Here is a 20,199-nt window from a genome sequence, read left to right as displayed (position 1 = left end):
TGGCAAGTTTGCCAGCAGCTGGTGGCGGAATTGTTTCTTGGGCCGTGGACCCGGAGGTCTGCTTAGTGCCGGTGTGTCCGGGGTGCTTGCCGCTGGCAGTGGTGTCACCATGGGTAGTGCTAGGGTGGGTGCATCTGGATGGGCTTCAGCACCAGGCTGGGTCAGGAGGGGCCTGGAAAGCTTCCCAGGTCGAGTGAGGGCTCCCCGAGGCAATGCGGCTGGTGTGGAGCGGCCGGGGGCCGGGCCCCTAACCCTGCCTTCCTGACCTGCAGGTCTCGAGGACCGGCCCAGTTCGGGCTCGTGGGGCGCCGGCGAGCAGAACAGTTCCTCCTTCGACCCCAGCCGGGTGAGGAGCCCGTGGAGGCCTGAGACCCTGGGGTGGGGGTGGGGGTGGGTGGGCGTGAGGAGAACCCTGGCCTGGCCTGCAGGGGCTCTGTGGCGCGCGGTTGCATCCTGACCCGGAGGTGTCCCCGAGCCTCCCTCATCCCTGCCCGTGCCCCCCACAGACCTACAGTGATGGCGCCCACTTCAGTGAGTCCCACAGCACCCTCACTTCATCCACATTCCTGGGACCTGGGCTCGGAGGTGAGTGTCCACGTGGTCCCTGCCCCCACCCCCGTGCCCGCTCGGTCCTTGAGCCCCGGGGCTTCCGGGATGGCCACCCAGAGCAGAGGACACAGGTGGGGACCAGCCAGGTGCCTGCCGGGAAGTGGACTCCGGATTCCCGACAACCTGGGGAGGCCGAGTCTGAGGCCGGCCCCCTCGCCTGCTCTCCCCAGAGCACCGGCATCCTGACCATGAGAATCAGGATCGGGACCTGGACGAGGGTCCCCTCTCTAGCCCCAGTTTCCCGACCTGCAGGGATGGGGATTCTCACAGAGCTTTCTGCGTAGCCAGTGGTAAGGACTCACCTGGCTCCCCAGGCCCGAAGGCCCACCCCCATCTTGCAGATGAGCAGACTGAGGCTCAGCGAGAAGGGACCCAGCCTCTGGGACCCTCAGGCCCTGGTTGGGTGTCTGAGCGCTGGCCCTGCTGAGCCTGGGCCCTCCCTGTTCAGAGGGAGTGTCGGGGTGACTGCAAAGCTGGCATCTCTGGGGGTTGAAAGGGGCCAGGGGGTGGGTCAGCTCCCGCCTCAGGGCCTGGGCTGCGCACTCCTGGTGCTCCTGAGACACGAGGTCCTTGCACATGATAGCCGGGTGAGGTAGGCTCCTTTGGTGCCATCCCCAGCGGTTCCCAGGCCAAGGTGCATGGCGGCGGGGTTGGTGGCTGCTGGGGGAGGTGGGTGAAGTCTGGTTGCCAGGCCCAGCCAACCAGTGGGGCAGCCAAGGCCGGAGGGCCTGGGGTCCAGCCCTTGTGGGCTGGCGCATGGAAGGAGCCGGATGGGCGAGCGTGGCCTGGGCGCAGTCCCGGGCGGGGAGGGGGAGCACTGTGTCTGGCGGGAGTCTGTGTGCATCTCCCAGACCGGGAGGTGAGGGCTGGCCGGGTGGCCTCTGCACCTGCTGCGACACCGCTTCCCCTCTGCTGTTCCTTCCTCCGGCTTCTTCCTGGCACAGGCAGTTGCCACGGCCGGGCCTGATCAGCAGGGCCCAGAGACCAGCTGTGTCACACATCCACCACACGCCCCAGTGGCTGAGGAGCTCAGAGAGTGCAGCAGGGAGCCCAGGCCAGGCCCAGGGAGACAGTGGGGAGGTGGGCGCAGTTTCGGCCTCCCTGGGCCCTGGTTTTCTTGCCCGTGGACTGGGGCTGGTGATAGCCATGGTGGGGCAGCAGGCGGTGAGTGCCCGGCCCAGGGGGCGAAGGTCACTCTGTTCCCGTGTGGCCCCCAACCTGGTCCAGCTCCTCGATGAGACCTGGTGGTTCTGCTCTTGGTGTCTGTCCTCCTTCTCCCTCTCATACCCTGATGCCCGGGCCCGGTGCATGGCTTGGGTACCTGCTGTATACCCACAGGGCTCGTGGTCCTCGCAGGTCCCCTCCCAGAACCTCTGCTTTCTCTCCTTGCCTCCCTCAGCCTTCCTTTCAGGATGCCCCTGCTTGGTACCTGCTGTACGCAGGGTCAAACCACAGCAGCCCCACCCTGCAGTGGGGAGCCCAGAGCCCTGGCTGGGCCGGCCAGCTTTGCTTCCCACGGCCACCCTGGGAAGGGAGGGAGGAGTGCACCCTCTGGACTGGGGGCGAGTCCCCTCTGGCCTCCAGGCTGTGGTTTGTTCATCCCTAAATGGGCCCTGTGTCGCCTGCCCTGAGCTTGAGCTGGTGGGCGTGGCCTGTGGGGCATCTGCTGTGTTGGTAGGAGCGTGGTCCTTCTCCCTGCCCCCTAAATGGCATTTGCTCCAAGAGTCCACTTGAAATTGTCCTTTTAAAATCAAGGGGAGAGGGAATTCCCTGGTGGTCCAGTGGTTAGGACTCGGCACTTTCACGGCCGAGGGCACAGGTTTGATCCCTGGTCGAGGAACTGAGGTCCCACAAGCTGCGCAGCATGACCAAAAAATAAGTAAAAATATTCAAGAAATAAATGGATAAAGGGGAGAATTCCCGCCCCCCGCACCCAGTTTGAGAATAAACCAAATTAGTCAAGCATTCTGATTCCTTGCTTACGGTAAGGCTGGTTAAGGTCCACCCTCAGTCAGGTTAGGTGCCCAGCTGAAGCCAGAAACAAACTGAAATTGTTCAGGTACTGATGGGTCCAGGGACCTGCTTCAGGCCAGGCTGGATCCAGGTGTTTGTGTAGCTGCAGGAGTCGTCTGTTCACACCAGCTGCTCTCTCGGGCAGGCTGTCCCCCCACAGCTCGGTCTTCCCCACCCACACAGAGGAAGGGCTCCTTCGCACTGAGTGGCTTGAATCAGCGTCCCCAGGGATGTCACATGCTTGTTCGTGAGCTGACCCTGTCCAGGAGCCCAGGGCCTGGGTGCCGAAACTTGCAAGATACCAGGGACCTCGACCTGTCCCCTGGGAACCCAGCACCCTGGGGAGTTGACACCTCATGACCTTGAACAGAGGAAACCAAAGCTTGAGAAGGGCGGGGGTGGGGAGCTAAGTCGGTGCTGTCCCGCTTTGGGGATGGGGCATGTGGGGGCCCTGGCGGGTTTGCAGAATCCTCTGCGGGTCATCCGGGGATAGCGTCTGGCTGGAACCCCACTTGTCCCTCGGCCCCTTGCCACTTGATGGGGAGACCAGTGTCCCACCACGGTTTTCAGTGTTGTGCACTTGTGGAGCGCCTGCTGTATGCGGGCATGTGCCGGCCTCTGGGTCAGCTCTGGGTGATCCTCCTTCCTTTTCCCCAGGCAAGGGCGGCGAGCGGGGCGCATACACCCACTTTGGGAGAGACGCGGGGGTCGGCAGCCTGACTCAGGTGAGGCTGCGTCTGCAGGGTGGGCAGGGGAGGGCGTGGGTCCCATCAGCCCCCAGCGGCCCTTGGAGCCTGGAGAGCCCCTGTCTCCAGACTAGGGGGCAGCGCAGGTGGTTAGGGACGGGGGGTATCCAGTGGGGGCCACAGTCACCTCTTGACTTTTCACCCCAACTTGTATTCCCTAGTTTTAATTTGAAACAAATTCGTCCCAATTGTCTCCTGATCTGTGAAGGCTTAGCCAAGTGCTGGTCACTCTCCAGCCAGGCTGGGTGGGTTGTTGATGGGGAAAGGGGAGGCTGGGGTCCAGCCTGTGGGGCCCTGTGCACAGCTGAAGGGGTTCCAGGAGACACCTGCCCGCCCACCGGCCCCCAAGTGGCAGGGAAACCAAGGCCAGCCAGGCAGACGAGGCCTGACCCTTGCTCCATGCCCCCAGCCTTGTGGTCCAGCCTTGGCACAGTCCCCGGCCTGGGCGAGATTGTCACCCGTGGCCACCCCACTGGGATGCTGACGGGCCAGTTGCCTGGCACAGTGGTCCCTTGTGGCCTCCTGTCCTGGTCTCTGCCTGGGTCTCTCTCCCGCCCCACGCCCGAGGGCTTTATTCCCTGCCCCTGCCTGCAGTTCTGGAACCTCAGGGTGCAGCTAGGCCCTGCTGCAGGCAGTGCCGCCTGTGTGCACACTGGGCCTCAGCCAGGTCACAGCCACTGAGTGCCTGTGGGGCCCCAGGTCGTCGGCCAGGGGCAGAACTTGCATGGCCCCATCTGTCCCCATGATGCCCCTGAGCCGTGGAATGTCTGACATGCTCATTTCACAGACAGGAAAGCCGAGGCTTTCCACTGCACCTCGAACCCCACTCACTGTTGCTTTCCTGGGAAGAGAGTCTATTTCAAACTTATGTCTGCGAGATTAAACCGTTTACCTTAAAAAAAAGGTGGGGGGGGTATACGTACAAAGTACGTAGATTCTCTTGACACCTGAAGCATAGTTGTGCCCGTTTAGTGCCCAGACAGTGATACATCTTCAGGCTTGAAGGTGCTTCTCTCACTGTCTTTTTCCTTCATGAAAATGAATCGGTAGGTCTTAGATAAGAGAAACGCCACCGGTGTCAGCAGGGAGGAACCTACGCCCCCAGGTCACTGTCACCCCAGGACCCTGCAATTGGCCTGGGCCCTCACTCTTGCCTTTGTTGTTTTAAACCAGAATGGCCTGGGGGCTGGGCAGGGGACCAGCTGCTAACCCTCCCCCTCCCTCAGGCCAGCTTCCTGCCCAGCGAGCTGGCCCTCAGCAGCCCAGGGCCGCTGTCCCCCTCAGGCGTCAAAGGCGGGCCCCACTATTACTCCTACTCTGGTCACCCTCGGCGGAGAGCGGCGGATGGCAGCCTGGGTGAGTGGGGTGGTGGCGGGGCAGTGGGGACGGCGGTCCCCGTGGGTCCTGGCGGTCGTGTCCTGTGAGGTTGGGCAGCGCTGAATTGGCGCGGCGAGGGTCCCACAGCCCTTGGTCGCTTCCCCGGCCATACACACCCTGCGCACCGTGCGGTTCTATCGAAAGACGCTTCGTTTAGCGAGGTTGCTTTGATTCAGTGATGCTAAAGTCACCCACCCAGAAGTACACAGGTGCCAACGCGGGCCCACAGTGAGCGGGACCGGGACCGGGACCCCGGCTTCCCGTCTGGGCTGCACTGGAGCCAGAAGGTCAGCGGCACCTGGCCACCATGGAGGCGCCCAAGCCAGGGTTGGGGCTTAGCAGTTTCGGCGAGGGGGGGAGCTTGCAGGTCTGGGACTCGGCGACCGGGCGGCTGCCAGGAGCTGGGGCTCACGGAGCAGGCACCGGCTCCCATGTCCATGAACCCTGCGACCCGGCTCCCGGCACACACCCGCCCTCTGAGTTCGCCACATGGGCCCGAGGCTGGTTTAAGTCATTCTCTTAGTAGGGGAGCTTGGGGGCCTCTTCTCCGAGCTGCAGGGTGGGGCTGTCTCCCACCCCCTAATGACAGGAGTGTCCAAGCGGGAAGGGCCCCCTGCACCCCTCCCAGTGGTGAGGGCAGGAGCCTGGCCAGGGGTGCTCACTCCTCTTGTCCCAACAGACACGCAGCCCAAGAAAGTCCGGAAGGTGCCTCCGGGTCTCCCGTCCTCGGTGAGTTGTGGGACAAACGGGCCCCACAGGCCGAGCGCCTCTCGTGACCCCCTCCCGAGGGTGGGCCGGTCCTGCGTGGGGTCTGACGAAAGCCCCATGGGCTCAGCTGGACTTCTTCCCTGAGGCCCCAGCCCTGAGGTAGCCAGGAAGTCCTTCCTTGGGTCTAGCCTGGGTCCCTCCTGCTTTAAGAGAAGGTGGTTTCCTCTGGCCGAGGCATCTCAGAAAGGGCGTGAACGGGGTCCTGGAAGCGGGAGCAGGCAGGCCTCCTGGCGGCCAGTTAGAGGGTTTCCCGCCCCGTCCGCCCTGCTTGGGGCTGCCCTCTGTCCTCACCCCGATGCCTGGTGGCTGGCGGGCTGCCAGGCCCAACAGATAGTGCCGAGCCGTCAGCGGCTCCCAGCACCGTGCTCCCGAGACTTAATCACGTTGGGAAAAAAGGCAATTTGCTGGCCTCCCCGGCTCGGCCACCACCCTCTCTGCTTGCCTTCTGTGCTGAGCCCTGGAGGCTGATCTGGCCCGTACCAGGCCGCAGGCCCAGAGGCTGTTTTAAGACTCAGCTCGTGATGTCACATCCTGGAACGTCAGAGCTGAGAGGCCCCTGAGCCCACTTTGTCCCACCATCTCTCGGCACTTGCACCCCGCTTTCTGCTCCAGTGCCGGGGCAGACGTGGCCAGTTGACCCCAGCACTTTCCTGCAGTGCCCAGCTGATCAGGGTCGGCGCCGATCCTTGAAAGCGTTGGCTGTCTCACTGCTCTGGGGCAGCTGGGGCAGAATATTCACCCGGGGCCCTGCCTCTCAGGCCCCCAGGTCTTGTGTGATCAGGGCTGGGGTTAAGGCAGGTTCCAGTGCTGGGGGTGGCACAGCTGGGCTCTGCTGGATCAGTAGGAGTTTACTGGATTAAGGAGGGAAAAGGCAGTCTGGGCTGGGGGTCCAGTCTACAGAGGCCTCAGGCGTAAGGCTGGGACTGTGGGGAGGGCAGCAGGTGGGGGTGAAGGAGGAACAGCAGAGAGAGGTGGTAACATGAGCAAAGCCTCAGACGCGGGGCCGAGGTGCGGTTTTAGAGGGAAGGTTGGAGAAGCACAGGGAAGTGGGCGGTGGGGTGGACAGTCCTCCAGGTGGAGGGGGAGACCAAGGAGGGGGAGCTGCGGGGCGGGGGCTGGCCGGTCCCCACCCGGCCCGGCCCCTCCTGCCTCACCATGCCCGCTGGCCCAGCACAGGTGTACCCACCCAGCTCAGGTGATGACTACAGCAGGGACACTGCCGCCTACCCACCCACCAAGACCTCCAGCGGCACCTACCCTGCTTCCTTCTACGTGGCAGGTACTTGAGGGCTCGCCCGGGTTGCCTGGGGTGGGGCCCGGGCTCCCTCTGCCCGCCCACCTCACCATTTCCCTCTCCGCAGACGGCAGCCTGCACCCCTCGGCCGAGCTCTGGAGCTCCCCAGGCCAGGTGGGCTTCGGGCCCATGCTGGGTGGGGGCTCATCCCCCCTGCCCCTCCCGGCAGGTGGCGGCAGCTCCGTGGGCGGCAGTGGCAGCGGTGGGTTTGGCGGCCTGCACCAGCACGAGCGCATGGTAGGCCCCACGGGGTGGCCGTGGCCGGGGCGGGGGAGGTGTGTGGGCAGTGCTTCATCTGACCCCTCCTACCCTGTCCCCCGCACACAGGGCTACCAGCTGCACGGAGCAGAGGTGAACGGCGGGCTCCCGGCTGTGTCCACCTTTTCCTCGGCCCCCACGGGCGCCTACAGCAGTGTCTCCAGTCACACACCCCCTGTCAGCGGGGCCGACAGCCTCCTGGGTATGGCCCCCTCACCCCACACCCCCAGTGGGCTCAGGATCCAGCCCTGGGTATCATCATTAACCGCATCCCCCTCGCCTGGCTAGGGCTCCCTCAGATGTTTCAAAGTGGCTCCTCGATGCGTAGGTCCCACTGTTCATTTGGGGAAACTGAGGTGCAGCGAGGGGGCTGCTCACCCCGAGCCCCGCAGCCTGCCTGTCCCCAGAGCACTGTGGAAGCACGTGGCGAGGCGTCAGGAGACGCCCGACTGAGACCGGGGCTGCCCAGGGCCAGGCTGCGGCATCCGTGCAAGCAGCTGCATGCAGAAGGGAGCTCCCCGTCAGCCAGGGCGAGTAAGCCCGGCCCAGGTGCTGGGGCTGCTGCATCCCAGAGGCTGGGCCTCACCTCTCTCCACCCACAGGCTCCCGTGGAACCACGGCCGGCAGCTCTGGGGACGCCCTTGGGAAGGCGCTGGCCTCGGTGAGACTTGGCACGTGGTGGGTGGCTGGGTTGGTGACCCAGGAGGCTGACTCCTGACCAGCCACGTGGTGGCCCTTTCTCTCTCCCTGTCCCCGTCACAGATCTACTCCCCAGACCAGTCAAGCAATAACTTCTCATCCAGCCCCTCCACCCCCGTGGGCTCCCCACAGGGCCTGGCAGGTCTGTGCACCATGCTGGGGGAGGGGAATGGGTCTGCTGACTGTAGCCCCGGCTGGGTGGGGAGCTGGACAGACCACATGCCTCAGAGCTCACGTTCCCATGGCTGTCAAGGAGGGCTCCCTAGAGGATGGGGGGCTTCCAAGCCAATGCTCCTAGGTCACAGCAGAGGCAAAGGTCAGGAGGCGCGACACAGCAGGCCATGCGTTGTGAGCGTAAGGGGCACGTGGGATCCAGCGGGGGGGGCCTGGGATGCCCAAGAGGCAGAGCAGCTGGCCCGAGGCTCCCGCCTGGACTCCAGGGTGTGGGCATGTTGGCATTTATTCACCCCAAAAGCTGTTAGGCACCTACTGGATGCCTCATGTTCAGCTTTGCCAAGGGGGCCGGATCCCCTGTCCCCTAAGAGGGTGCACCCGGGGCTCAGCCAGGGGCCGCGGAGAAGTGAGGGCCACGGTCTCCAGAGGGCGCACAGGCCTGCACGGTGCCTCTGGGGCTCCGGTGGGGCGGGACTGGGAGGGGCCGCCTGCCCCGTGGGTTTTGCAGTTGGAGAAACTGAGGCTCAAAGTCGTGACCTGCCCACTGGGTTCACACCCCAGCCTAGCTGAGATTCAGACCAGGGGTCCTTAGACCGCCCTGTGGGCGTGGGAGCCCCTGTGTGGCCAGTCTGGGCATCACAGCCGCAGACTCCCAGCCCAGCCTTTCTCCTTCCCTGGGCCAGGCTGCGCAGACACCCCACCCCAACACTCCCCTGTCACTCACGTGCATCTGCCCCTTCCAGGGACGTCACAGTGGCCTCGAGCAGGAGCCCCCGGTGCCTTATCGCCCAGCTACGATGGGGGTCTCCACGGCCTGGTGAGTGTCCTGGGGGCCGGGGAGGGTGCACCCTCATGGGAGCGCAGGGAGCAGAGGTGCTTGTGAACAAACACATAGGGATACCCGTTTGGGGTGGGGGTGGCTTCGCATGGCTGCCATGGCCACAAAGCCACATCCTGTAAGGTCTCAGGTGTTGTGGAAACAGCAGAACGTGCGACAGGATAGGTGCCCCTTGACCAGGTTAAACTTCTCAGCTAATTTGTTGGGAATAGGGTCCAAAGCTGGTGGGTGGCCAAAGCTGTGGCTGTGGCCCATGGCCCATGTCCCACGATGGGCAGCTAGGCTGTTGGCAGCTGTATGGGGTCCCGGCAGCCCAGGCCCCTCACCCCTGTCCACCCCACAGCAGAGCAAGATGGAGGACCACCTGGACGAGGCCATCCACGTCCTCCGCAGCCATGCTGTGGGCACAGCGGGGGACGTGCACGGACTGCTGCCCGGCCACGGGGCGCTGGCCTCGGGCTTTGCTGGCGCTGTCATGCCACTGGGTGGGCGGCACGCTGGCCTGGTGAGTGCTGGGCGAGGGCAGGCTGGGGGGTCAGCTGGGGCTAGGCCAGCACTGATAACCCCCCTTGTCCACAGGTGGGCAGCAGCCACTCGGAGGACGGCCTCTCCAGCAGCGGCGGCCTCGTGCACAACCACGTGGCCCTCCCCGACCTCTCCCAGCCACCTGACTCCTACAGCGGTAAGTCCCTGTGACGTCCCCTGCGTAGGGGTGGCTGCACCCCAGGGTGGCCCGTGCCGTGGGCCCGCCAGTGGGCGTCACTACTCCTTGGAGCCACATTCCTCCTCTGGAAAATGGGGACTGAGAGCCACCCGCCAACCTTCCAGGCGGCCTGTGGGCTCTGGACTGTCCACCCCCATCTCCAGTTGAGGAAACTGAGGTCCAGGGTAACTAACTGGGCACTGGTGTGGAGGGTGGGGGGAGATGCCCCCTGCCACATCACCGAAGCCCTACCTGGCCTGGTGCCAGGATCCCACAGGGGTTGGGAGGGGCCCTGCTGCTTCTGGGGTGGGTTGCTACCTCTCTCTCTGTTCACCCGGTCAATTGGGAGAGTCCCAAAAGGCATATGTTGAGCGTCCACTGCACATCTGGCACTTTTCTCGGCACCAGGGAACAAAACAGATCAGGCAGAGAAAGGGGGTGACTTGTGCGGAAACTGGAAGGTGAAGGAAGTGTGTCAGGATGAGTGCTGGGGAGAAAGTTGCGTGGGGGGGGGTGCACGCGTGCAAAGGCACTGGGGCAGAGCCGTGCCTTGTGTGTTGGGAGGAACAGCAAGGAGGTCCGTGTGTCTGGAGCAGAGTGAGCGAGGGGGAGAGAGGGAGGAGGGCAGGGACGGGGGAGGGGACGGGGCAGGTCATGCAGGGCCTTGGGGAGGACTTGGGCTTTTACCCCAGGGAGGTGAGGGCCCTGGAGGGCTGTGGGTAGAAGAGGGGCGGGGCCTTGCTCAGGTGCTCATAGACGCCCTCTGGTGGCTGCTGCTGGAAGGACAGACGGGGGGGGCTTGGGTTGGAAGTGGGAAATGGGGCAGAGGGGACTGCTGGTCTAGGAGGAATGGTGTGGGTGGATGCTATGGACTGGCCTGCGAGGGGCCGAAGAGGGGCAGTGGTGGGCGATTTCCAGGTGCTTTGAAGGATTTGCAGATGTGGAGGAGGAGGTACGGTTCCAGTCTGTAGGTGGGGTCTCGGGGTCCTTGGCACACGGTGGAGTTGATGGTGGGGAGCCTGGGCAAGTCCCAGGTGGGGCAGGGTCTCAGGCGGGGCCAGGGTCCCGGGCAGATTGGGGGGGGCGGGCGCTGAGGGGTCTGGAGGAGGGTGCACGACGTTGGATGCTGAGTTGAGGGGCCCCGTCAGGGCAAGTGGGGCAGCGTTGGTGGAGTTCTGGGTTGTTAACTGCCCAGGGAAGGTAGCGAGAGGGGGCGAAGTCACTGGGCACGAGGTTATCCACAGAAGGGGCTAACGGTGGCAGGCTTGCGCTTGCCCACTGGGGTTTGGGGCCCTGGGTGTCAACAGGGACCCATCCCAGGGTCAGTTAATGCTGACCCTGCAACAGCTGGTGAGACCAAGGCCTGGAGAGGATCCAGGACTCCACCCACCCTGCCCCCATCGACCTGGTGAAAAATACGCTGTGCCACATGCTGCGTGCATTTGACAGCAAGGCCCCCCTGAACCCACCACACAACCCTCATGCCCACCTGAGGACCCTGCAGCCCCAGAACCAGCCTGACCCCAGAACCAGCCTGACTCTTGACTCGTGCTTCCTGGGTGTCTAGATTTTGTCACTCCACACCTGGGTGGCGTCTGGGGACATCTTTGGCTGTTACAGGGGCAGGGATGCCGCTCAGCCCCCACAGGGCCCAGGACGCCCCAGCCTGGTGGCAGCAGTGCTGAGGGAGCCCCCGAGCTGGTCTCTTAAGCACTGCCCCCGTCCTGCGGTTCAGCTGCGGGAGAGCCCAGGCCAGTCCCGCGGCCACGTGGCAGTTTCAAGCAGCTGTTTCAAGCAGCTGTGTGTTCTCGGCCGTGGGTCTCTTTATGTGGCATGGGGGTTTTGTGTGTCGTTGTCCTACTGGGTGGCTTTCCCAGCCGACTGCTCGCTCAGCTGCCATGGAAGGACCAGCCCTGGCCTCACGGGACACTAGGTCCCGCCCCACCCTGGGCGCTTTACCGAACCTTCCGAGCGTGTCTCCTGGTGGCGGGTGTGATTCTGGGTTGGAGGGTTGCTGGGCACACACGTGCCCGCCTTTTCCAGATAAGGTGGAAAAAGTGTTCTCCAGAGCGGTCACACCCATAAGCGATACTCAGACCCGCAGCATTTTCGCATTTCCTGAAGCGTTGACGCAGATTGCAGGCTCCTGGGGGCCCTCCCTGCTCCCCTCGGGCTTCTTCATCACGTCTGCACTGACTTGTAGCAGTTCTTTGGGATCGTGGGGACCTGCCCTTTACTGGCTTGTACGTGACGGCGTCTTCTGTCCAGTGGCGCAGCCGCTTATTTTCTCGGTGATGAGAAGTTCTCAATTCGATATATTCAAGTTTATCGATTTCTGTTTCTTTTGAGGACAGCTCCTTAGCGTTTTAGGAAACAATTTTCCGCCCCTGAGTGGCCACGACATTTCGGCGCACTTTCTTCTGAAGGCCTTTCAGTCCGTGGGGTCTGGAACGGGTGCCCGCATGTGGCGTGAGGCCGGTGTCCCGCTCTCGGTGGGCTTCTGGGTGGCTTGCCGTTGCGCACGGAGGCCCCTGACTCCGAGCCCGTTGCAGATCTCGGGCGCGGCACTGCCCCGGGGCCCGGCGACATCAAGCGGGAGGAGCAGGAGGACGGAGAGAACGTGGCGGCCGACACCGCCGAGGACGAGAAGAAGGACCTCAAGGCCCCACGCGCCCGGACCAGGTGCCGCCCCCCCCACCCCCCCGGACGGCTGCGCACGCACACGGGGGCCCCCTCAGGGCGCCGGCTGCGCATGCGCACGGGGCCTTTCAGGGCGCCCGTGCACACGCACGGGGCGCCGGCTCCCGAGGTCGCGGCAGGCCCTTGCCCGGCACCGCCTCACTGTCTCCCTCTGGCCCCTGGCCCCGTAGCCCGGACGAGGACGAGGACGACCTTCTCCCCCCAGAGCAGAAGGCTGAGCGGGAGAAGGAGCGCCGGGTGGCCAATAACGCGCGGGAGCGGCTGCGGGTCCGAGACATCAATGAGGCTTTTAAGGAGCTGGGGCGCATGTGCCAGCTGCACCTCAACAGTGAGAAGCCCCAGACCAAACTGCTCATCCTGCACCAGGCCGTGTCGGTCATCCTGAACCTGGAGCAGCAGGTGCGAGGTCAGTGGGGGCGCCGCTCCCCTCCCCCACTGCTGCCCTCGCTCTCCCCTGCTCCCTTCCTGGAGCCCACCTCCCCTGCGTGACATCCCCCGCTGTGACCTTCCTCCCTCCCCCTATGACCTTTTCCCTGCAGTGACATCACCCCTGCAGTGACCTCCCCCTGCTGACTTTCCGCTTCCTACAGTGACCAGTCCCCCTTCAGTGACCGTTTTCCATCTCCCTGCTGTGACTATCCCCCCAGTGACCATCCTCCTCTGCAGTGACCGTTCCCTCCTCAGTGACCATCTCCCTCCTGACCGTGGGCCCTCTGCCTGGCCAGGCCCCATTGCCGCTTCTAGTGGGTTGTTTTGGCCGTGCTGCGTTGGCAGGCGGGATCCTAGTTCCCCAACCAGGGATTGAACCTGTACCTCCTGCAACAGAAGCAGGGGAAGTCTTAACCACTGGACCGCCAGGGAAGTCCCATCCCATTGTTCTCTCTGAAGTGAGAGGAACAGACACTGGACTCCAGCCCTGTAGCCCTGGGCACTTTGGCACAGGACTGTGTCCTGAGACCCCAAAGACCCCACCTGCCCAGCCCTTCCTTCTGAGGAAGCCCAGAGCCCGGCTGGGAGGGACTCGTGTCCCCTGGCTCCCAGAGACTGTCACTGTCGCTCTCGCTCTGAGCAGACACTTCGTGGGGCGCCTGAGCCCATCGGTCCCCACCTGCAGGTGGGGTTCACCCCCCATCCCCAAGGCTGAGTGAGGGTCAGGGAGGCTGTGTGACTCCCTCCAGCTGATTCCTTAACGCCCCCCACCCCACCCCCGCTGCCCCGTTAACCCTTTCTCTCCTGCAGCGCTGTCGCTTGGACCGGAGCTAGGGCCCTGGTCTGCCGCCCACTGTCCCCTGAGCTCTGGGGTTTCCGCGTCCCCATGGTGGCGTGGGCATCACGCCGCGTCCGCCTCTCTGCTCTCTGCCCCCCGTGCTCCCCCACCCTGGCCGCCCACCTCCTCACTCCCACCGGCTGCCCTCCTTACCTCGCACTTGCGCCCGAGCGCTGAAACGGCAGGGCTGCGACCCGGGCCTTTCCTCCCCCACAGCCCCCGTCGGGACTTGAGGGAAGAAAGGGGCCCCGAGGCCTGACTGTCAGTTTGGTCTGCACGCTTGTCCTGAGCTCCGGCCGCCGCCGCCGCCCGCGGGGGTCGCTCAGGCCCGAGGGCAGGGTGGGCGGGCAGGACGGGCTCCCAGGGAAACAGGCAGACGGAGAGGTTGCTTGTGCAGAGCCCCACGCTCCCAGGGCCTGAGCTGGGGTGTGGACCCCGTGGTCAGCTCTCTGAGCCCCTGTTCCAGATTCGTTGGGGGGACTCAACACTGTGCCCGCTGCCCAGCGGTTACAGCACAAGTGCCAGGCCTCAGGGGCCTGCGGGCAGGGCTCAGAGCGGCCACTCAGGCCCAGCTCTCAGGCAGCCAGGGTCCAGCGTGGGGCAGGTGCAGTCCTGTGGCGCCCAGGCATGAGGGGTCTCTAGGCTATGAGCTGGTTTGCTTCTGTGGACTCAGTGTCCTGAGCTCTGGGAGCCCCAGGCCCAGCTCTCCTTCGCCCAGCAAGCAGCTGCTCTGAACGGGGAAGGTCGTCATCCCGGGGGGGCGGGGGGGAGCATGGGGTTTCCCTGTTTCCTGGCCAGTCCTGGGCACGGCAAGCGGGCGGGGGCAAGGGCTGTGCCCAGCTCCCTGCAGACGCGCGTGTTGGGGTCAAGGCCCCGCCTCCTGCCAGGCACACGGCATGCGCACTCGCAGCCAGCGGGTGCCCTTCCCACGACCCCCGCTCGGGACTAACGGGGCCCCGGTGCTGTGACCCAGCAGTACGGAGGAGGTGCTGTCCCTGGAGGAGAAAGACCTGAGGGACCGGGAGAGGCGCATGGCCAATAACGCGCGGGAGCGGGTGCGCGTGCGGGACATTAACGAGGCCTTCCGGGAGCTGGGGCGCATGTGCCAGCTGCACCTCAAGTCGGACAAGGCGCAGACCAAGCTGCTCATCCTGCAGCAGGCCGTGCAGGTCATCCTGGGCCTGGAGCAGCAGGTGCGAGGTAGGCGCCCGGGCCGGCCCCGCCCCGCCCTCCCGCCCACCGGGGACCTGAGCCGCCGGCGCCCCCCAACGCTCATCCTGCTGTTTAGACCCCCGGCCTGCATGGCCTTCTCGGGGACGGGGACAGGTCGAGAGATGGAGCAGCCGTGCGGCCCCCCCCCCATGTCCTTCCTCCCCTGGGGACCCTCTCCCACAGTGCTCTCCGCCTCCCCCCAGAGCGTAACCTGAACCCCAAAGCGGCCTGCTTGAAGCGCCGAGAAGAGGAGAAGGTGTCCGGCGTGGTTGGAGACGCCCAGATGGTGCTGTCGGCCGCCCACCCTGGCCTGGGCGAGGCCCACAACCCTGCGGGGCACATGTGACAGGAACGCCGCCCAGATGAGTGACCCCACCTTGATCTAACCTGGGACAGTCACGCCAGGCGCCTGGTCCCCACCCCACGCAGCCCGTGGTCAGCCTTGAGCCAACACCGCCCTGGGGGCTCCGAAGGCAACACCACCGCCAGGTCTCTGGCCTGATCCTGAAACTGTGTCTCGGCCCTGCTGCCCAGGCCTGGGTGGCAAGGAGCATTGTTTTTGTTTTTGGTATATACACGTTGTCAGACGAGAAAATGAATGCCTTAAGTATAAAACGTGAAGACTCAAACATACTGTTCACAGAAGGGAAATGCTGTGCGGAGCCAGCTTGGTCGGCAGCCACCAACCAGCAACTTGTGCCTACGCCTGAGAGGTTTTTTTTTTTTTTTTTTTTTTTTTTTTTAAGGAAAATAAAAGGAACCTTAGTTATGAGAGGTTTTTTTTTTTTTATTAGAAGAAAATTAGTAAGAATGATGCCTTTGTTTTTTTTTTAGCTTTTTTTGCATATGTTTTCTAAGCAACAAATTTTGTATAAAAGTCTCGTGTCTTGCTATTTTTGCTGCTGTTTCTAGAAATGAGCATTGCATTTCATGATCAACAAGGTTATTGAAAGTTGTATTAAAAAGACCCCAGGACTTCCCTGGTGGTCCAGTGGTTAAGACTCTGCGCTCCCAATGCAGGGGGCACGGGTTCAGTCCCTAGTCGGGGAGCTAAGATCCCGTGTGCCACGTGGCGTGGCCAAAAAACTTAAAAGACCCCGTGTAAACTTGAGGTTCCCTACCCCCTGCCCCGGGAGCCACTGGACCAGGGGTGGCAGGTGCTGTTCAGTTCGGGTTCTAGTGTGGGGGGCTTGCTCTTGTGGTTTTGCTTCCTGTGAAGTAATGAGTGGGCCCTTGCTTGGTGGGGGCCTCCCCTGCCCGATCTCCCCTCAGGAAGGGGGGACACCCTGCTGGGGCACCTCCAAGGAGGCAGGGACGCTCCCCTGTCACACAGCCGAAGTTCCTCCTCGCAAACAGCTCTGGTCCCCCAGGCCCCTGCCTGCGGCCTGCCAGCCCCACATCCCTCCAAGTCCTGGGACCTCTCTCAGATGGGACTTTGTGAGGACCAGCATTCCTGGGCCCGGGGCCTGCGTTGCTGAGTATGGTACTGGGGGGCCTCCCTAAACACCCCATCCTTCATTCTCTGAACTCTGGCACAGAAACCCCCTGCTTCCCAAGTGGCCGTCCTGGTGTGGACTGGGGAAGTTACAGGATCCCCCTGCCCAGAAAGGCCCCCAGGCTGTGTGTCTGTCAGGGTTGATGCCCCACTGCAAACCAGGAGGGTGAGCTGCCCTCAGGCCCTGGGCGCCAACTCCCAGGCCTCCCCGAGTAGCCCTCTCTCCCGTGTGTTCAGGGGAACCCACTTGGCTTGGGCTGTCCCAGGTTTAAACAAAGTCCAGGGCAGTTGGTCACCTAACGTGTCACCTGGGCGTGGGGTCAGGCCTGCTGGGGTCTCACCTGCCCTCCCTTTACCCCTTGCAGAGAGGCCTTACGTACCCCCAGGCTGGCTGCGCACACCCCACCCTACCAGCATCCCAGGTGTCTCCCCCAGAACCCCACTCTCACTCCCCGAGTACGGGGGTGGCCTGACTCCTCAAGACTGGAACTCCCCACGGCTGGGGGCCGGGTGCCCCACGGGAAGCTTGAGGGAACCCCAAGGCCAGCACGAGCGGGACATCCCAGCTTGGGGCCGGGGCTACCTCCAGGTCCCTGGGATCCCCTGGGGTCTGCCCCTGAGACCGATCAGGGGACTCTCCTTGGTGACTCCCCTGGTCTGTGGGTCTTGTCTCTCTTTGGGGAACCTGCCTCAGTTTCCCTCTGCCTTGGGCCTAACCCACAGACCCAGATGGGCAGGGGCGGAGGAGCCTCTGCAGCCCCCCGAGGCCCACAAACTTTTGAACTGTGTATTACATATATAATTTAAGTTTTATATATTTTATATATATATAATGAGATTAACCCAGCACGGGAAAAAGTAGCCTTGGGGGAGGGGAAGAACCACAATTACGGGGAAAATTGTGCTCTGAGTGCCTCAGGATAACTGATTTTTTTAAAAACAACAAAAAAAAGTTTTTTAAGTAGAATAATTTTATATAAGTGTCAACACAGCTGGCTGAATTCTTTGGGATTTTTAAAAACGATCCTCTTTAAAGTCGATTTGGAGACCTGTACATAACAGCACTGTAGCAATAAATGTGACATTTTATGACAATACTCTGCTGTCCCTGGATCTTTCAGCTGCTGTGTGCTTACAGATGAAAAGAGGGGTTGGGAAGGTGGTGCCTCCAGTGTCGGTGTCGGGTGTAGGCGCTCACTAGGTGGCCTGAGTACATCCCACCAAGGATGGCCCGGGGGGTTGTGGGCTCATCCGCACTGCACATCTCCTGGACAGCTAAAACAGCTCGGCGGGTGGGTGGGCAGGGGGGCTTGGAAACCACAGGAATCTGTTCTCACACATTCTGGAGGCCAGATGTCCCAGGTCCAGGTGTGGTAGGGCCGCATTCCCTCCTGACCACCCCCACCCCAGGAGAGTCCTTCCTGCCTCTTCCAGCTTCTGGGGGCCCCAGGTGTGCCTCGGTTTGCAGCCGCATCACCCTGATCTCCACCTCCATCTTCAGGTGGCCTCTCTCTGTGTGTTTTGTGTCCAGGTGTCCCTCCTACACACACACCTGTCATTGCCTTAGGGCCGAAAAATCTCTAGCATGACCTCACCTTAACCAATCACATCTGCAACGACCTTATTTCCAAATAAGGTCCCGTTCACAGGCTGTAGCAGGGGTGGGGGGCGGTCAAGACTTGAACATGTCCTCTTGGGAGGACACAGTTTAGCCCTCAACTGGGGTTTGATGGGGTGGTGGGGAGCAAGGCCGCAGACACTGGGAAAGGTGGCCACGGTGATTCCTTGTTATAGAAGCAAAGTTCCTCGGGCAAAGCCAGGGACCTGCACTTGGAATAAGGGCTCCTGGGATGTGGAAGCTGACTGGCTCCTGGCGGAAGGCCACTCCCTGAGTTAGTATGTATGTACGTATGTATGTATGTATGTACGTATGTATGTATGTATGTATTTTAACATCTTTACTGGATCCCAATGCAGGGGGCCCAGGTTCTATCCCTGGTTAGGGAACTAGATCCCACATGCCGCAACTAAGACCTGGCGCGGCCAAATAAATAAATATTAAGAAAAATAATAATAAATATTAAAAAATAAATAATGTAATACACCAAAACCCACTGAATGATGCACATTGAATGGGTGAATTGTATGGTGTGTGGATTATATCTCAATAAAGCTGTCTAAAAATATCTTAAAGGTGCCAAAATTCTTATCCGGGGAGGCATCACCTCTCTGTCCCAGCAGGGGTCGGCTCCAGGGAAATTTCTGGAAGGAGCATCTGCTTGACTCAGGTCAGAGAAATCTGGTGGCAGGGGGTTGGGCACAGGGAAACTGGGGCGGTGGATGTGTGTGTGGCTTGACAGCGCCAGTGGTGTCGCAGGTGTGTTCCTGAGTCCAAGCCTTTCAAAGCCTGCGGCTCCCCATCTGCTGGATGCCCACCGGGCCCTCCAGGGCTGACAGAGAACCCGCAGAGCCCGGTCCTGGAGCAGCCCTGACACCCGCAGGCCAGGGAGGGAAGGGACATGCCTGACTGAGACAGACGGTGCCAGGCTGCAGCAGGGTGATGGGAGCCACAAAAGAAAGGCCCACGTCCTGGCCTGTGAAGGGCACCCTATTTTGAAAAAGGGTCTTTGCAGATGTAATCGAGTTAAGGATCTCAAGATCACCCTGGTTTAGGGTGACCCCCAAATCAATGAGTGTCCTTATAAGAGACAGAAGACAAGAGACACAGAGGAGAAGCCACGTGACAACAGGCTGGAGGGATGCAGCCACAAGCCAAGGGAAGCCGGGGGTGGGGGGCGGTGCGGCGGGGTGGCACGGCCCAGAAGCTGGAAGAGGCAAAAAGGACCCTTGGAGCCTCCAGAGGGACCACAGCCCTGTGACACCTTGATCTCAGACATATGGCCTCCAGAACTGGAAGAGGATAAACCCCTGTTGCTTTAAGCCACCCAGCTTGTGGTCATTTGTCACGCAGCATGGGAAATTAATAGCATCTGTGCCCTTTTTTAAAACGGCAAAACATCCAAATGCAACAGGGACTCTTCATACCTCGCTGGTGGGGACACAAACTGATACAAGGACTTTGGAAAAGACTTTGGTGGTGCACCTGAAACTAACATGTTACACGTCAATTACACCTCAACAATAATAAAAGCGTTTGGCAGTTTCTTCTACAGTTAAACATAAGCCTCCCCTACAAGTCAGCCAGCAGCCAGTCCACCCCAGTCATCCACCCAAGAGACACAAAGACACACATCCACACAAAGACCTGGATGCAACTGCTCACTGCAGATTCCTTTCCCATCGCCAAAACGTGGAAACAACCCAAATGTCCTTCAACAGGTCAGTGGGGAAACACAAGGGTCCACCCACTCCATGGACCACGACTCAGGAGAAGGAATGAACCACTGACAGAAACAATGGCTTGGATGATTCAAAATAGCTACGCTGCGTGGACAAAGCCAGACACAAAAGAGAACACACTCTATGATTCTCGGTAGAAAAGTCTAGAAAATGCAGACTAATTCACAGTAGCGTGGTTGTAGGGGCTGGAGGGGGGAGTGGGTGGGGTCCCAAAGGGGCAGGAGGAAACTTCCAGGGGACATGGGGGAGGTGTTCATTATCTCCACAGTGTGATGGTTTCATGGGTGTGCACATATGTCGAAATACCAAGTTGTATGTTTTAAATACGTGCATTTCTGTAGGTCAAGTATACATCGGTAAAGTTGTAAAAATTGTAAAAGAAAAGAATCCAACAGATGAATGGATAAACACCATGTGGTCCCTCCACACATGGGAGCATCACTCAGCCATGAAAAGGGGTGAAGCACTGACACTCGCTACAACGTGGATGGACCCTGAGAACACGATGCTCAGTGAGAGAAGCCAGACACAGAAGGACACACAGTGTGTGATTCCATTGATGGGAAACGTCCAGAACAAGCAGATGCATAGACAGAGAGTGAATTCCTGGTTGTCAAGGGCTGGGAAGGGGGTGGGGGGTGGGATGACTGCTGATGAGGACAGGGCTTCTATTGGGGTGATGGAAT

At 61.6% G+C, this 20,199-nt stretch overlaps 1 protein-coding gene across 14 annotated transcripts in view; it reads left to right on the top strand.

Moving 5' to 3' along the window:
* The window catches only part of TCF3 (transcription factor 3), a 37,740-nt gene extending 18,864 nt beyond the window's left edge, over positions 1-18,876 (top strand). For 2 of the 14 annotated variants that reach the window (XM_081232278.1, XM_081232276.1), the window contains exons 4-19: positions 273-346; positions 507-585; positions 3,280-3,347; positions 4,595-4,724; positions 5,425-5,474; positions 6,690-6,792; positions 6,875-7,044; positions 7,135-7,267; positions 7,668-7,726; positions 7,828-7,906; positions 8,682-8,755; positions 9,120-9,281; positions 9,356-9,458; positions 12,032-12,161; positions 12,350-12,585; positions 14,862-18,876. In XM_081232278.1, coding sequence (XP_081088404.1) covers positions 273-346; positions 507-585; positions 3,280-3,347; positions 4,595-4,724; positions 5,425-5,474; positions 6,690-6,792; positions 6,875-7,044; positions 7,135-7,267; positions 7,668-7,726; positions 7,828-7,906; positions 8,682-8,755; positions 9,120-9,281; positions 9,356-9,458; positions 12,032-12,161; positions 12,350-12,585; positions 14,862-15,004 — 1,793 coding nt within the window. In that variant the 3' untranslated portion in view covers positions 15,005-18,876. Of the gene's footprint in view, positions 1-272; positions 347-506; positions 586-3,279; positions 3,348-4,594; positions 4,725-5,424; positions 5,475-6,689; positions 6,793-6,874; positions 7,045-7,134; positions 7,268-7,667; positions 7,727-7,827; positions 7,907-8,681; positions 8,756-9,119; positions 9,282-9,355; positions 9,459-12,031; positions 12,162-12,349; positions 12,586-14,419; positions 14,647-14,861 lie in introns of those variants that run through there. The other 12 variants (XM_081232279.1, XM_081232281.1, XM_081232283.1 and 9 more) reach the window with 12 other exon arrangements.
* The last annotated feature ends 1,323 nt before the right edge of the window (positions 18,877-20,199 follow it).

The sequence above is a fragment of the Mesoplodon bidens genome, assembly GCF_964165515.1.
Source record: "Mesoplodon bidens genome assembly, chromosome: 4".
Taxonomy (NCBI): Eukaryota; Metazoa; Chordata; class Mammalia; order Artiodactyla; family Ziphiidae; genus Mesoplodon; species Mesoplodon bidens.
Note: the sequence above shows the minus strand (reverse complement) of the source record. Positions and strands in the feature narration are given on the sequence as shown.